Here is a 15,887-nt window from a genome sequence, read left to right on the forward strand (position 1 = left end):
GAATCACATCGGTTACACATCCACATTTTTTGAAAAGTTTCTTAATAAAAACATTTTAAATTGTCTTTGCTCATTAATGTAATGAACAAATTCAGCTGGATATGGTGATGCACACCTGTAATCCCAGCCACTTGGGAGGCTGAGGCAGGAGGATGTAAGTTTGAGGCTAGCTTGGGAAATTTAGGAGACTCTATCTCAAACCAAAATATTTTAAAAAGGTCTGAGCCCATACATGCTGGTACACACCTGTAATCCCAGTAACTCAGAAGGCTGAGGCAGAAGGATCGCAAGTTTAAGGGCAGCCCTCAGCAACTTATCAAGACCCTGTCTCAGAAAGGGTTGAGTATGTGGCTCAATGATAAACTGCCTCTGAGTTCAATACCTAGCACCAAAATAAAATAAAATTTAATTTATAAGACGTGGGGGTGTAGCTCAGTGGTAAAGCATTTGCCTAGCCTGAGTAACGCCCTCAGTTCAAACCAGTAGATAATTCTAATATCTAGGTTATCTAGATATTAGAGTTATCTACTGTTTTTTTATTAGTTGTTCAAGACAATACAATGATCTTGACATATTTGTTTTTTTTTAAATTTTTTGTTTTATTTCTTCTTGGTCTGGTTTCAAGGTATATCTAGTAATTTTTGACTGAATGATGGATACTAGCAACTCAGGATTATATTATATCAGAAAGGACTCATCATATTTTCCAGCAACATCTCAGTCTAATAGAATTAAACTAATTCAATACTGGACTACAGTTCTGTAAGCATGGTTTGCCCCATTTCAAGGCTCTAGTTTTCCCAGAAGCCCAACCAAGGACTGGGGTTGTAGCTCAGTGGTAAGGTACTGGCCCAGCATGCCTGATGCCCTGGGTTCAATTCCCAGCACCAAACACACATACACACATACAAAAGCTCAATCAAGAGTCTAAATATTTCTTGAAGCTCACATCCTAAACCATAGTCTTTGTTCCTACTCCAGCACTATAAAACTGCCCTAACTCTGCTTCCCAACTGCCTTTTATTTGACTTCTTAGCCTCTACCTTACACAGCTAAGAATGAGCAGGTGCCATCCAGGAAGAACCTGAGTGTTAGGTTTACATCTACTATTTTAAGTTAGTTATTTTTAGTTGATGAAGTGTACATATGTTTATAGTTTACAACATGATGTTTTGAAATATGTATACAATGCAGAATGGCTAACTCAAGATAACTAACACATGCCTCACATCATACTTGTGGTGGGAATACTTAAAATACTACTCTTGGGGGCTAAAGTTGTGGCTCAGTGGTAGAGCACTTGCCTAGCATGTGTGAGGCACTGGGTTCAATCCTCAGCACCACATTAAAAAAAAAAATTAATTAAATAGAGGCATTGTGTCCATCTACAACAAAAAAAAAATTTAAAAAATTTTTTTAAATCTACTCTTAGTGATTTTCAAAAACACAATACATTGTTATTAACTACATAGAACTTACTTTCCTTAGTGTCCCTGTTCTCTGAGATCTTGGCCCTTCAAATCAAGACTTCACTGGTAACCTAAAATTTTAATTTTTGTCGTATCTAAACAAATTTTCTAGAAACTCAATAGCTTCTCTGTTTCTTGACAACTGTCTCTGCCCGGCTTCTTATACCTGGCTTTATACCAAGAACCAGCAAATGCCCCAAGGAAAGCTGCAGTGAGCTTCCTTTCTCAACAGGATCGTGGCATTTCAAATCTTGGTTGCTCTGGCAGCTTTCTAATACCTTCAAATAAATTTAAAAAAATTTTTTTGAACTAGCCTTTTTTTAAAATTTTTTTTTTAAAGAGAGAGTGAGAGAGGAGAGAGAGAGAGAATTTTTAATATTTATTTTTTAGTTCTCGGCGGACACAACATCTTTGTTGGTATGTGGTGCTGAGGATCGAACCCGGGCCGCAGGCATGCCAGGCGAGCGCGCCACCGCTTGAGCCACATCCCCAGCCCCAAACTACTAGCCTTTTATGAGCAAAAGTAGCAGGCCACTTGCTGTTCTCTACTTGTTTTTTTTTTTTTTTTTTGAGAGAGAGAGCGCGCGCGAGAGAGAATTTTAATATTTATTTTTTTAGTTTTCGGCAGACACAACATCTTTGTTTGTATGTGGTGTTGAGGATCAAACCTGGGCCGCATGCATGCCAGGCGAGCACGCTACCGCTTGAGCCACATCCCCAGCCCCTGTTCTCTACTTGTTTAAATTTAATCTTTATGGGGCTGGGGATGTGGCTCAAGCGGTAGCGCGCTTGCCTGGCATGCGTGGGATCTGGGTTCGATCCTCAGCATCACATATCAACAAAGATGTTGTGTCCGCCGAGAACTAAAACATAAATATTAAAAATTATCTCTCTCTCTCTCTCTCCCCCCACTCTCTCTTTAAAAAAAAAAAAAAATAAATAAATAAATAAATTTAATCTTTATGGCCTAAAATACAGGTACTCCTTCTCTCTTCACAATCCTTCCAAATAACATTAAGTCCTTTAACTTTTAAGAAATCTGAGGATTATAGCAACATCAAACCTAAATGGTGTGAATGAAATTTCTTCATCCACAATATTTAATAGATTGTTTTAAGTTTTTGAGTGAATATAAAGAATCTTAACTTAGTATGGGGTTTAAGTTCAATTGTTATGGTTGCCTATGGTGGTTTACATTAATCTGTACTTTTCTTTTTGGTATGGAGATTTAACCCAGGAGTGTTCAACAACTGAACCACATTCCCAGCCCTTTTTAATTTTTACTATGAGACAGGGTCTCACTAAGCTGCTGAGGGCCTTACCAAATTGTTGAGGTTCACCTCAAACTTGCAATCCTCCTGCATCAGCACCCCAAGTCACTGAGCTTATAGATGTGCACCACAGTACCTGGCACTTATACTTAATTTTGAACTCTACTATAATCTCATGGACAATTAAAAGTACATTTCTAAAATAAAAAATGGCCTCTGCAGCATTTGAATTCAGGTGGGAGAAGAGTACATACCGTATTCTAGTGTCTAACAATTCCTTAATCATTGCCACAACTTCATCATCTTCTTCAGAACCTAGAAACAATTGAGTTTTAAAAAAATCAATAGTAGAAATTTAGTATCCATGCAGGTTCAAGTATTAAAACAGCATGATTTTAAATTCATGGATCATTAAAAACATAAAACATGTAACCTGGTAATGTGACATAGTTGATTTTGAACAAAAAGAAAGAGAATCATTCATTTGGTTCTCTAAAGAAAAATTAAGTATACTGATCAACTCAACATTTAGTGTCAAGTACACTGAAATACCTTGATCTGCTAATTATGTTAGGGCTTGATTTTTGCGCCAGTAAATTTGAAAACTTTTATCATTCTTGAAAGTAGATGGAAGTAGCCGAGAATATAGATTATCTGAATTTTGAGACAAAAAAAGCATATCTATTTTATAAGTTACATCTTCAGCTTCTCAATTTAGTGATTTTCAAAAATATAATCACACTTAATATAAAAGCCTTTTAGAAATTTCTTTTTTTTTAATTTATTTTTTAGTTTTAGGTGGACACAATATCTTTATTTTTATTTTTATATGGTGCTAAGGATCAAACCCAGTGTTTCATAAATGCCAGGCGAGTACTCTACCACTGAGCCACAACCACAGCCCTAGAAATTTCTGACATTGTATAAATCTGAGTAAAAAGTTGTTTTTTCATTTTGTTTCAATTTTGTTTTTGCTTTATTTTGTAGAGTTATACTAATCTTCATTCATGCCTTTCTATGAGTTTTTCACCTTTGTGAGAGAAATTTAGTTACCCGTGGGAAAACCAAAAATGCAGATAATTCATATTATACTATAACAAACATTAGATTCCTGGAAACTATTTAAATACCCAAAGTTAATGTTATTTAATATTAAGTATTATTTATATTTAAATACCCCAAAATATAAAATTATTATATATATTTAAATACCCCAAAATATAAATACTTTATATATATATATATATATATATAAAGTTAAAAGTCTCTTTCATCACCAAACCTAAGTTTCATTCATCATCATTCATTTCACAGTCACTGTCTAGTTTGGTGTAAATTCTTCTAGGACACATTTACATTTATATATGTAAATTGACACAGATGAGATCATTTGACATGCATTGCTCTATACTCCCTCTACCACTGAGCTAAATTCCCAGACCTAGGTTTGTACTTTAATTTTGGTAGATGTAGTCAAATCACTCTCAAGTTGATATACACTTTGTATATTTATTCATCAATAACATAGCCAGGAGCTCAAAATGCAGCTCAGTAGTAAAGTGCATAGATGCATGAGGTCCTGGGTTCAACCCCAAGCAAATTAAAACAAAACCAAAAATGTGGCAGGTCTTCTTTACTTTGTTTATGATGTCTTCTTTTTTTCAGTGCTGGGGATGAAATGTAAGTATGAGCTCTACCATTGAGCTACATCCCAGCTACGGTTAGGAAGAAGTTATATGTCATGAATATACATAACAATGAATTAATGCCCCCCAAATTTTTAAAAATTCTGCTTAAATCAGTATCAAAAAGACATGACTTCGCTGGGCATGGTGGTGCACGCCTGTAATCCCAGTGGCTCAGGAGGCAGAGGCAGGAGGATCACAAGCTTGAAGCCAGCCTCAGCAACCTAATGAGGTCCTAACCAACTTAGTGAGACATTGCCTCAAAATAAAAAAATAAAATAAAAATCGTGGGGATGTAGCTAAGTGATAAAGCACACCTGGATTCAATCCTGAGTACCAGGAAAAAAAAAAAAAAAAGACATGACTCAAATTTTTAAAACTTGACAAAGTACAAGAAACTTACTGACAAGGAAACTTAGTGCCTAATAAACATATGAAAACCTTCACGCTCAGTATTAATAAAAGAAATATAATTTTATTTATTTATTTGTTTTTAAACATTTATTTTCTAGTTGTAGGTGGACACAAGACCTTTATTTTTTTATTTTTATGTGGCGCTGAGGATCGTGCCTCATGCATGCTAGGTGAGCACTCTTCCTCTGAGCCACAACTCCAGCTTCAAGAAATATAATTTTAAAAAGATAACACTTTATATTTAACATATTGATTTTAAACAAAAGTAGAGCCAGGAGCATAGTTCAGTGGTAGACCACTTGCCTAGCATTTAAGAAGCCCTGGGTTTGATCCCCAGCACCACCACCACAAAAAAAAAAAAAAAGAAGAAGCCATGTGCATGTCAATTAGCATTTATGGTAACAGCAATTCCACTTCTAGGAACATACTCTAAAAAAAACTCTCCAGGACTTGTATAAGGATGCTACTCCAGAAATATTTGTAACAGAAATTAGTACAAACAATTTGTTTGAACATAAGGAACAAGCTAACTATAGTTTATTCACATAATGGAATACTCTCCAGCACTTAAAATGAATAAACTAGAATGATACTTTTTTAAAATGGATTTATTTAAAAAAATATTATATTCTATGAAATAGGCAAGTTGTAGTGAACCATAAGTTACTTATAGTTTAGGATCAAAAACCAATACTATAGGGGTTGGGGTTGTGGCTCAGTGGTAGAGGCTTGCCTAGCACGTTCAAGGCTTTGAATTTGATCCTCTGCACCACATATAAAATAAAGGTCTTGTGTCCAACTACAACTAAAAAATAAATATTAAAAACCACCACTAACAACAATACTATATATTTCCTTCAGACTTATGTGTGTTGTAAAAATATAAAAACAAACTATACACACATATCTGGAAGGAAAAAGAGATGGGAGTCTAAGGGCATTAGCTGTATTTTTATAAATATTTTATTTTAAATGGATCTCAAGCAACAATGGCAAAAAGTTAATATTTGTTTGATCCTTGGCATTACACAAACACAAAAAGTTAACATTTGTTAAATCTGAATGGAGGATAAAATAGTGACCATTATACTATTTTTTACAAGTACAAAATTTTTACAATTGAAAATTATAGTTTTGTATAATAGATTAAATTAAACACAAATTTTTAAAAATGATGAATAAAACATATGAAGTTTTGTCCCCTGTAGTATTGGTTGCAGAGCTAAACAAATTAAATGATAAAAATCTGTATTCTTGGGACTGGGATTATGGCTCAATGGTAGAACGCTTGCCTAGCATGTGCGAGGCACTGGGTTCAATTCTCAGCACCATGTATAAATAAATAAACTAAAGATCCATCAACATCTTTTAAAATTTTTTAAAAATCTGTATTCTTATCACTTCTGAATCAAGGCAAATGTGAAAAAATTATAAAAGTCTAAAAATAGATAAATATTAATTACTCAACATAAGTAATGTTACCTGCTTCTCCTGAAGATGTTTCCTCAGTAACTAGGGGTAAGCCAGATGCAAAGAAGTCCATAATTGTTGCATAAATATCTGGTTTCAGTAAATTCCAGTCTAATTCTTCATTTTCCTATAAACATGTAAAGGAAAATGCTACATTTTCAGCCAAGGGCAAAGACAAATACAGAACACTACCTTGTATCTCTCAAGAATCTTTTCCAATTTACATCCTAAAATATGCAACACTGATTTTTGCAGAATACATATAAGTTCTACCTCTTTAAAGTATTACTTTAGTGACTTTCGGAAGACACAATTTTAAGATATTCCACAATCATTCATATCAAAATTTTAAGTGTGCTTTTACTACATAGGGGATAATGATTAAAATGATTAAAAAGTATTTTTTCATGATATGAAAAGAATTAAAACACTGAATGAATTCTCTATCTTTAAGAGAAAAACATGATATATCTGCTCATCAGATATACAGAACATCTTATGACTACTCAAACATTTCAATTTAAATGTATACTTAAAGAGTATTATAGAAGTGCAATGATGTAACTGTAGAACCATGGCTATCTATTAGAGGACTTGTGGACCACACCTGGTCTGTTCTAGTTTTTTAAAGGAAAGCTCTTAAGGAGAACCTATTAAATGTAGTCTAAACTCTTAGGATGCTGTTAGCTACAATCTATGCTTGAATACTCTTAAAAATTAAGTCAATATGGGATAAAAAGGATAAAAGGGCTATATTTATTGTGGATTAAGAATCAATTTAGAGACAATAAACAAAAAGTAAAAGACACTGGCTGCTGTGGATATAAAAATAAAATTGGCCAGGTGTAGTAGTGGACATCTATAATCCCAGGGGTTCAGGAGACTGAGACAGGAGGATCACGATTTCAAAGCCAGTCTCAGCAAAACCGAGGTGCTCAGCAACTCAGTGAGACCCGTCTCTAAATAAAATACAAAATAGGGATGCAGATGTAGCTCAGTGGCAGAATGCCTCTGAGTTCAATACTCAGTACCAAAAAAAAATTTTAAAAAAGTGAGATGTCCAGTGGTTGAGAAAATAAACTAGTTCTTGTTTATATTTTAATGAATTATTTGGAAGATAGAAGAGAATGTTCTCACAGATCTTCAGTAAATAATAGGCTGTACTGAGTAGAGAAATATTAGTAATAAAAAGAAAACTATTCTGAAATTATCTGAATAAGAAAAAAAGTAGCATATAAGCTGCAAATACACATATACATTCAGAAAAAATAGCAAATGATATGTAAAGAAACTTATTATCAATTACAAATCAGAAAGGGAAACAGGTGATCACTGAAGATACTAGGTAAATGTGTAGTCAATAATGAGAAAGGTATCGGAAGAAAAGAGATCAGGGCCTGGAAATGTAGCTCAGTGGCAGAATGCTTGCCTAATGTGCATGAAACCCCCTGGAATGTCACTTGAAGATGGTCAAGAAAGGGCTTTCTGGGAATTTAGAATATTTTAAACTGTAGATGAAAACATTTTACAATTGGATATTTGCAAGAATACACATAACCACTGGAATTGCTCCCAAGGAGGAAAATCTCATTTCTCCTAATACACAAATAGCTACAAGAGAATAGTGGACTTAGTATGTTCACGTTCAAGGCACATCAAGAACTCAGAGTAGAGCCAGGTCCTTGGTGGTGCAACTCTGTAATCCCAGAGACTCAGGAGGCTAAGACAGGAGGAGTTCAAGACCAGCTTTAGAAACTTAGTGAGGCTCTCAGCAACTTAGTGAGACCTGTCTCAAAATAAAAAATAAAAATAGGCTGGGGATGTGGCTCAGTGGTAAAGCATCCCCAGCTTCAATACTGAGTACAAAATAAATAAATAAATAAATAAATAAATAAAATTTAAAAACCAGAGTAATCTTTTCAAATTGCTTAAGGAGAATTTAGCAAATATTTTTAATTTTGACACACTATTAGGTTAAGTGATTCAGTGCACTATTCATACATCAATTACCAGATTTAAAAGGACATGTTGTTCAAATTTCAATATTTAATTTCCTATTAACCTAGTGGACATACTAATGGAATAGCCCTTTCTAGCATGAGTTAGAAAAGGGTAGCAAATTTGGCTTAATTTTGTGATATCTAGAGGTTAATTAAGTGCTACAATTATACAGTCGATTGTTCTATCAAACTCTGAAGTATTACTGAAGGATGGTGGAATTGTACATATGCATACATATATGTAACTTGTTTCATAAATCAACAGAATGAATGAATATATATCACCTTTCAAAGTGGCATTTATATCCTGGCATCTAACATATGCATGTACAATTTATTTGTTTTTACAAGATATGTACTTGTGTAAGTTGTACGAACAAATTTTTTTATTTTTTAATATCTATTTATTTGCTTCTCTTCCAACTCTACTAATTTAAGATAAGAATTAGTAAAAATAATACTTGGAAGCCTAAATTTTATCTTGCCAAGGCTGAGTCCTGCTATAAGGCAGCTATATAATCTTGGACACTGCATCTAATCTGTTGAGGCTCAAGTTTTCTTTTGAAAAATTGGACATATGGATTATAATTAGATCTAGACTATACTTAACTTCAATCTGAAAATTCTTTTAAATAATTGAGAAATGTAAGATGTAAACTTCATTTGAAATTTTTTTGGGGGCGGGGGGTGGTTAAGCGGGAGTGCTTAACCACTAAGCCACATCCCTAGCTCTTTTTAAATATTTATTTATTATTATTATTTGTGTGTGTGTGTGTGTTTTGTTGGGGATTGAACCCAGGGTCTTGTGCATGCAAGGCAAGCACTCTAACAACTGAGCTACATCCCAGTCCTAATTTTTATTTTTGAGACAGGGTCTCATTAAGTTCCTCAGGATCTTGCTAAGTTGCTGAGTCTGGCTTTGAATTTGTGATCTGCCTCCCTCAGCCTCTCCAGCACTGAGATTACAGGCATGTGCCACTGTACCCAGCTCATTTGAGATTTTTAATAATAGGATGTGTAAAACACATTAAGAATGGGAATTATGGAGAGGGGAACCAGCTCAGAAAAGACTAAAAGTACTTCAAATCTTATTTAAAATAACCCTACATAAATCTTATTTTATATACCTTTGTGACAGTAATGAAATCTGGTCCAAAGAAGACACTTTTTACTCCTTCAATTCTAAATAATTGCCTGTGAATACAGAAAAGAGAGAGAGGGAGATAATATTCAATTAGGAAAAAAGTTAAACATATTCAAAAGTAGAGAAAAGTAAAAGAACCTCCATGTACTTTTCACCAGTTTCAATATTATCAACTCATGTCCAATTTTGTTTCATTTTCTATTTTATAATCCAACAATTTCACACCTTTTATACAAGAAAAACGAAAACATATGCTCCACGAATACTTGTATGTGAATCTTTATAGCACCTTTATTTATAATAGCCTCTCTCCCAAAAAGTCTGAAAATGTCCATCAACAACTGGTGAATGAATAAAAAGGACTGTGGTTTATCCATATAATGTAGTACTACCTGACAATAAAGAGGAATGTACTATTGCTATATACAAAAATGAGAATGGCTTTAAAAGCCTTCCAGAAGTAAGATATACTACTGTTTGAACCAGTCTACTCACTCATTCAGCAAATATTTGGACACCTCTAAATGACATGTACTGTGCAGCACTAGGGAGATAATGATGAGCAAGACAAACTGGCCTGTCCTCAGAAGATTACATTCTAGCAGTCAGCAAAAACATTTCCTACTGAAACAACAGAGAACACTAGTGTTTTTTTTTTTTTTTAAAGAGAGAGAAAGTTTTTTTTTTTAATATTTATTTTTCAGTATTCGGTGGACACACATCTTTATTTTATTTTATTTTTTTAATGTGGTGCTGAGGATCGAACCCAGTGCCCCCGCGCATGCCAGGCGAGCGCGTTACCCCTTGAGTCACATCCCCAGCCCACAAGATTTGTTTTACTTGACTGAAGATAAATTCTGTGAATCCAGGAAACAGGCTATTTTCTTTTTTGTGGCCTTTGCACAAGCTAGGCAAGTGCTCTTCCATTGACCTATACCTTTAGACCTTTGCATTTTTTTAAATATTTATTTATTTTTTTTTAGGTGTAGATGGACACAACACAATGCCTTTATTTTTATGTGGTGCTGAGGATCCAACCCCTGTCCTGCCCATGCTAGGCGAGCGCTCTACTGCTGAGTCACAATCCCAGCCCTGACCTTTGCATTTTTTAAATACAAAATATATGAACTCATTCTTCTTTTTTTTTTTTTTTTTTTTTAAGACTATTCAAGACTCCTCTGGGCTGGTGATCACAAGGCCCTGTTTTGTATTCTTTATTCTCTTGTTGGGTGTTGTAGTCACTGGTTACAAGTCCTAATTTGAAGAGAAGGAAAATAAAACTGACCTCTGAGAAATCAGCTAGCAAAATAATAGAGTAGGATCAAGAAATCAATCATGAGTAAGTGAAGAATTTTAGAAGTATCGAAAATGCAATTAAAAGGTGATCTTGAGGGTGGGCTCAATGGCAATCACAGCCTGGTAAATGAAATTCTTGTAAGTTATCATGTGACCTTGTCTAGGAATAGACTGTGATCACAGAGAGGAAGAGCTGAGTGGAGTATAGACAAGGTGACCTTGAGAAGGAAGACTTGGGAGCGGGTGTCTCAACAATATGCAGAATTCATTCTCAATATAAACATTTCAAACAACACATATAAAGTTAAAATGTCCCTCAACCACATCTCCCAAATTCCATTATCATTTTGGGTATGCATTTTTCCTAACCTTTCTGTCAATGCATTTGTTATTTTGTGGGTTTTTTATTTTAACTTTAATATACATTTATACACATGTACATTATTCCACTGTACTCATGTTCTACAACTTGCTTTCTTCCCTTAATAATATTTTTATCTTAGGGGTCTTTTTGTGAAAATAAATATGGATCTTCCTCCTCCTTTTTAAAATTTATTTTTTAGTTATAACTGGACACAATATCTTTATTTATTTATTTATTTTTTGTTTAATTCTTAAGTTTTAGGTGGACACAATATCTTTATTTTACATTTATGTGGTGCTGAGGATCAAACCCAGTGCCTCATGCATGCTAGGCGAGCACTCTACACTGAGCTGCAACCCCAGCCCACAATATCTTTATTTTATTTTATTTTTATGTGGTGCTGAGGATTGAACGCAGTTAGGCAAGCACTCTAACTCATGTTAGGCAAGCACTCTACCTCTGAGCCACAACCCCTTCATCCTTTTTAATATGTACAGACTATAAAAAAAGTTTACCTAGTTTTTCCTAATGATGAATATTTAGGCTGTTTCCAAATTATCACCATTACCAACAAGGCTACACATACCTTCTGTACAAGTATGAATGTTCTCTAAGGTAGGGTTTTTCAAACCCATCAGTGAACGTGAAATCAATTATGTAGTGATTGGGATTTTGTTATTTTATATAATAAGTTTTTTTTTTTTTAAGAGAGAGTGAGAGAGGAGAGAGAGAGAGAGAGAGAGAGAGAGAGAGAGAGATTTTTTTTTAATATTTATTTTTTAGTTCTCGGCAGACACAACATCTTTGTTGGTATGTGGTGTTGAGGATCGAACCCGGGCCGCACGCATGCCAGGCGAGCGCGCTACCGCTTGAGCCACATCCCCAGCCCTATTTTATATAATAAAATAAAACAAAATATTCTGGGTACAAAGGTATTCATTTGGAACCCCAACAACTCAAGATGCTGAGGTAGGAAAATTGCAAGTTTCAAGATAGCCTAGGCTACCTTGTCTCAAAAAATTAGGGGGAAAAAAAGGAAAAAGGGCTGGGGATGTAGGTTGGTGGTAGAGCATTCCTAGATTCAATCCCCAGTACCACAAAATAAATAGATAAAATAAAATTTTAAAAGGAAATATAAAAACATATTACCTATTATAAAATTTAAAAAGTAAAAATTATCCCATAAAAAATTCCATCACACACACATATACACTCACAACAGACACATACAGGTGTATGTACTGCTTCATAATGTAAAATATTTCTAACTGTGCCTTACATCAAAAAAAGAAAATGTGAAAAGTACATGTTCTAATGTATATTCTGAGAAGTGGTATGCTTGAGTCAAAGGAAAGTAAATATTTATTAACTGGAAATTAAAAAAACTATTTCTGAGCTTTATCTCTAACTGGCTAAATTAAACATATAAAATGATTATAAAGCTTTACTTTCCAAATATTCTTGGCAATCAGTGTCAGAATTAAGTTATCAAAAATTTTACCTGCGGTGGGCTGTACCTCAGTGAGGTGTGCTTAGTACGCCCCTGGGTTCAACATCCAGCACCAAGGAAAATATTTCCAACTGTTAATAACTGACTCTACTATTTCTTTTTTTGTTAATTAATATTTTTTTAGCTGTCATTGGATCTTTTATTTATTTATATGTGGGTGGTGCTGAGGATTGATCCAGAGTCTCACACATGCCAGGTAAGCGCTGTACCATTCAGCCACAACCCCAGCCCACTCTAATATTTCTTTCTTTTTTTTTTTTAAATATTTTATTTACATTTTAGTTTTCGGCGGACACAACACCTTTGTTTGTATGTGGTGCTGAGGATCGAACCCGGGCCGCACCCATGCCAGGCAAGTGCGCTACCGCTTGAGCCACATCCCCAGCCCCTAATATTTCTTATTATAACTAATTTATCCAGCTATCAGTTCAAAAGAGGATCATTATAACAATTTTGTCATTTGTGTTATTATCTCTGACAACATATTTAAACATGTTCTTTTTATGAATTTTAAAATAATCCCCACTGACTACTTTTAAAAATCATGTCATATCTGGTAACTACAATCATTTATAATTTCTAGTGAATCATTTTAGAACTACTTCATCTTGTAACATGTAGAAATTCGCAAGTTTTATGAATAAAATAAGCAAGTTTTCATTATTCTTAAAAATCAGAGTTTTAGGGCTTGGCACAGAGGTGTAGTGACTTGGGAGATTGAAGCAGGAGTATCACAGGTTCAAAGCCAGTTTCAGCAACTTATCGAGGCCCTAAGCAAAAAAAATTATCAAAGGACTGAGGATGTGGCTCAGTGGAGAATCGCCCTTGGTTTCAATTTTTAGTTTCAAAAAAACAAAAAAAAAAAAAAGAAAAAAATCAGTTTTAAAGATTTGGAATTGAAATTTACCATAATTATCAATTAGGGGGGATTTTTTTCTTATGTAAAAATATGAATTTTCAATTATTGATGTTACAGAGCTGTAGCATAAAAAATATCATGCTCAAATATATCACGCTTCAGGAGAAAGTTTTCTAATATCAACTCTTACTTTTCTTCATCTCTTACCTGAAAAGAAAACAAAGTATTCTCTGCATTGAAAAATGCAGAGCACATAAAAATGCAATATTACATAAGTCTGTCTAAACCCAAAGTCAGCTATTTATGTTGCTTGGTAAAAGCAAATGAAAACAGTAACATACCTAGCCAGAGGAGAACGAAATGCTGTAGCTGCTGTGGGAAAATCCATGGTCCTTGTCTCAAGAACTGGTTTTCCTGGTATAAACTTTAAGCTGTTGGGGTTTGGGGTATCTTGGGTTTGAATAAACATGTATCTTACTGAAAAAGAAAAAGAAGAAAGGAACATTATTCTAGAAAAAGTAGTAGTTACAAGTTAAGTGCTCATTTTCAGAGAAGCAGAAGAAAAACTGGAAAAATAAAAACCTACAAAGCTTTATTTCCCAGCTGAAAAAATAAGAATCTATAAATACAAGAAGTGCAAGATAAAATAATTACATAGAACTTTATATTAATACTTTGATTATTTAAATAGTTATGTTATTCTCCAGATTCCAAGAATATCCTATACTTAAATAGAAAGCCATAACATAATTCAGGAGTCATAATCTATTTTGTGATTTGGTATCAATAGCTATCATAGTCCTAATAACAGGTTATTTATTTTTAAAATTTTTGCAGTTCTGCAGATTGATCCCAGGACCTCATGCTAGGCAAGCACTCTACTTCGGAGCTATACTCCCAGTTCCCCAGATCACAGGTTATAATAACGATAATATTTTTTAAAAATATTTATTTTTTAGATGTAGATGGACACAAAACAATGCCTTTCTTTTCTTTCTTTCTTTTTTTTTTTTTTTAATGTAGTGCTGAGGATCAAACCCGGGTCCCGCCCATGCTAGGGGAGCGTTCTACTGCTGAGCCACAATCCCAGCCCAACTATAGAATTAATACAGTAAAATGCTACATTCTCTTCTTTTCAAAGTACCACCATTTTTTCAAAGACAATCAAGTTAGCAATTTATTTTAAAAACAAATATTTGTTTGCTTATTATATGCCAGATACAGGTTCAAGTGCTTAAAATGTGTGAATATCTTTTACAACTTGATAAAGAAGGTACTGACACTGCCATTTTATAAATGAAGAAAATGAGACTGAGAAGTTAAATAACTTGCTTGATGGTACAGCTAGTCAGAGTATAAAATTAAAAAATATATATATATATAACAAATAAATAATAATAAATAATAAAATCTATGTGAATTACTTTCTGAAATATTTAAAAATATCTTTTTTAAAATTTTTGTAGTTGTAGATGGACAGGATTCATTTATTTTATTTATTTTTTATATATTTTATTTTTTAGTTGTAGTAGGACACAATACCTTTATGTTATTTATTTTTTTTTTATGTGATGCTGAGGATCGAACCCAGAGCCTCGCACATGGTAGGCAAGCCACAACCCAAACCCTTAAAAATATTTTTATAGGTTCATTTCTTATATACTTTTTCTAGGACTATGATTAGATTCAGATTAAATTCATTAAAGCAATAGAGAGAGAACAGTATCTTTAATTTCCTACCTTGTAGGAAAAAAGAATAGCATTTAGGTCTTGATACTTTAAAAACTATTTAGCAAATCCTGATGACTTATTATGAAATAAACCTGAGCAAAAAAAAAAAGTTTTCCACCTTAAAGCAGCATATTGAAACAGGCTGATAATGGTATATACTCACAACTAAAATTCATTTAGGACAAATCATAAGCTGGGCATGGTGCCAAGCACTTTACATTTATTACATCCCTTAATCCTTACATCTTCTCAAGGAGGCACTATTCTTTTATTTTTTTTAGTAATCAAGGGACCTTTATTTTATTTATTTATATGTGGTGCTGAGACTGGAACCCAGTGCCTCACACATGCTAAGCACGCACTCTATCACTCAGCTACCACCCCAGCCCCGACTCTATTCTTATTGTTTCTCTCTCTCTCTCTCTTTTTTTTTTTTTTTTTTTTTGTAGCAGTGGGGACTGAACCAGTGGTAACACATGCTAGACAAGCGCTCTACCACTGAGCTACATCCCAAGCCCAGAAGTGCTTTTTTTAACTATTAGGGAGAAGATTCTAGTTTGATAGCCAAGAGTTATTTTTGTAACTCACTATACAGTTCCAGCTAACTGATGTTGAACCACTTCCTATATGGAATAGATTTTCAAACTAAATTCTCACACATTTTTCTTTTTTAA

At 33.8% G+C, this 15,887-nt stretch overlaps 1 protein-coding gene across 2 annotated transcripts in view; it reads right to left on the minus strand.

The window, feature by feature from the left end:
* The window catches only part of Nfu1 (NFU1 iron-sulfur cluster scaffold), a 35,496-nt gene that overhangs the window by 12,535 nt on the left and 7,074 nt on the right, over positions 1 to 15,887 (minus strand). For both annotated transcript variants that reach the window (XM_026387180.2, XM_026387181.2), the window contains exons 3-6: positions 13,824 to 13,959; positions 9,437 to 9,503; positions 6,322 to 6,436; positions 2,995 to 3,055 (exon numbers count right to left, since the gene is read on the minus strand). In XM_026387180.2, coding sequence (XP_026242965.1) covers positions 2,995 to 3,055; positions 6,322 to 6,436; positions 9,437 to 9,503; positions 13,824 to 13,959 — 379 coding nt within the window. The remainder of the gene's footprint in view (positions 1 to 2,994; positions 3,056 to 6,321; positions 6,437 to 9,436; positions 9,504 to 13,823; positions 13,960 to 15,887) is intronic.

This window comes from Urocitellus parryii, chromosome 12, assembly GCF_045843805.1.
Source record: "Urocitellus parryii isolate mUroPar1 chromosome 12, mUroPar1.hap1, whole genome shotgun sequence".
Classification (NCBI taxonomy): Eukaryota; Metazoa; Chordata; class Mammalia; order Rodentia; family Sciuridae; genus Urocitellus; species Urocitellus parryii.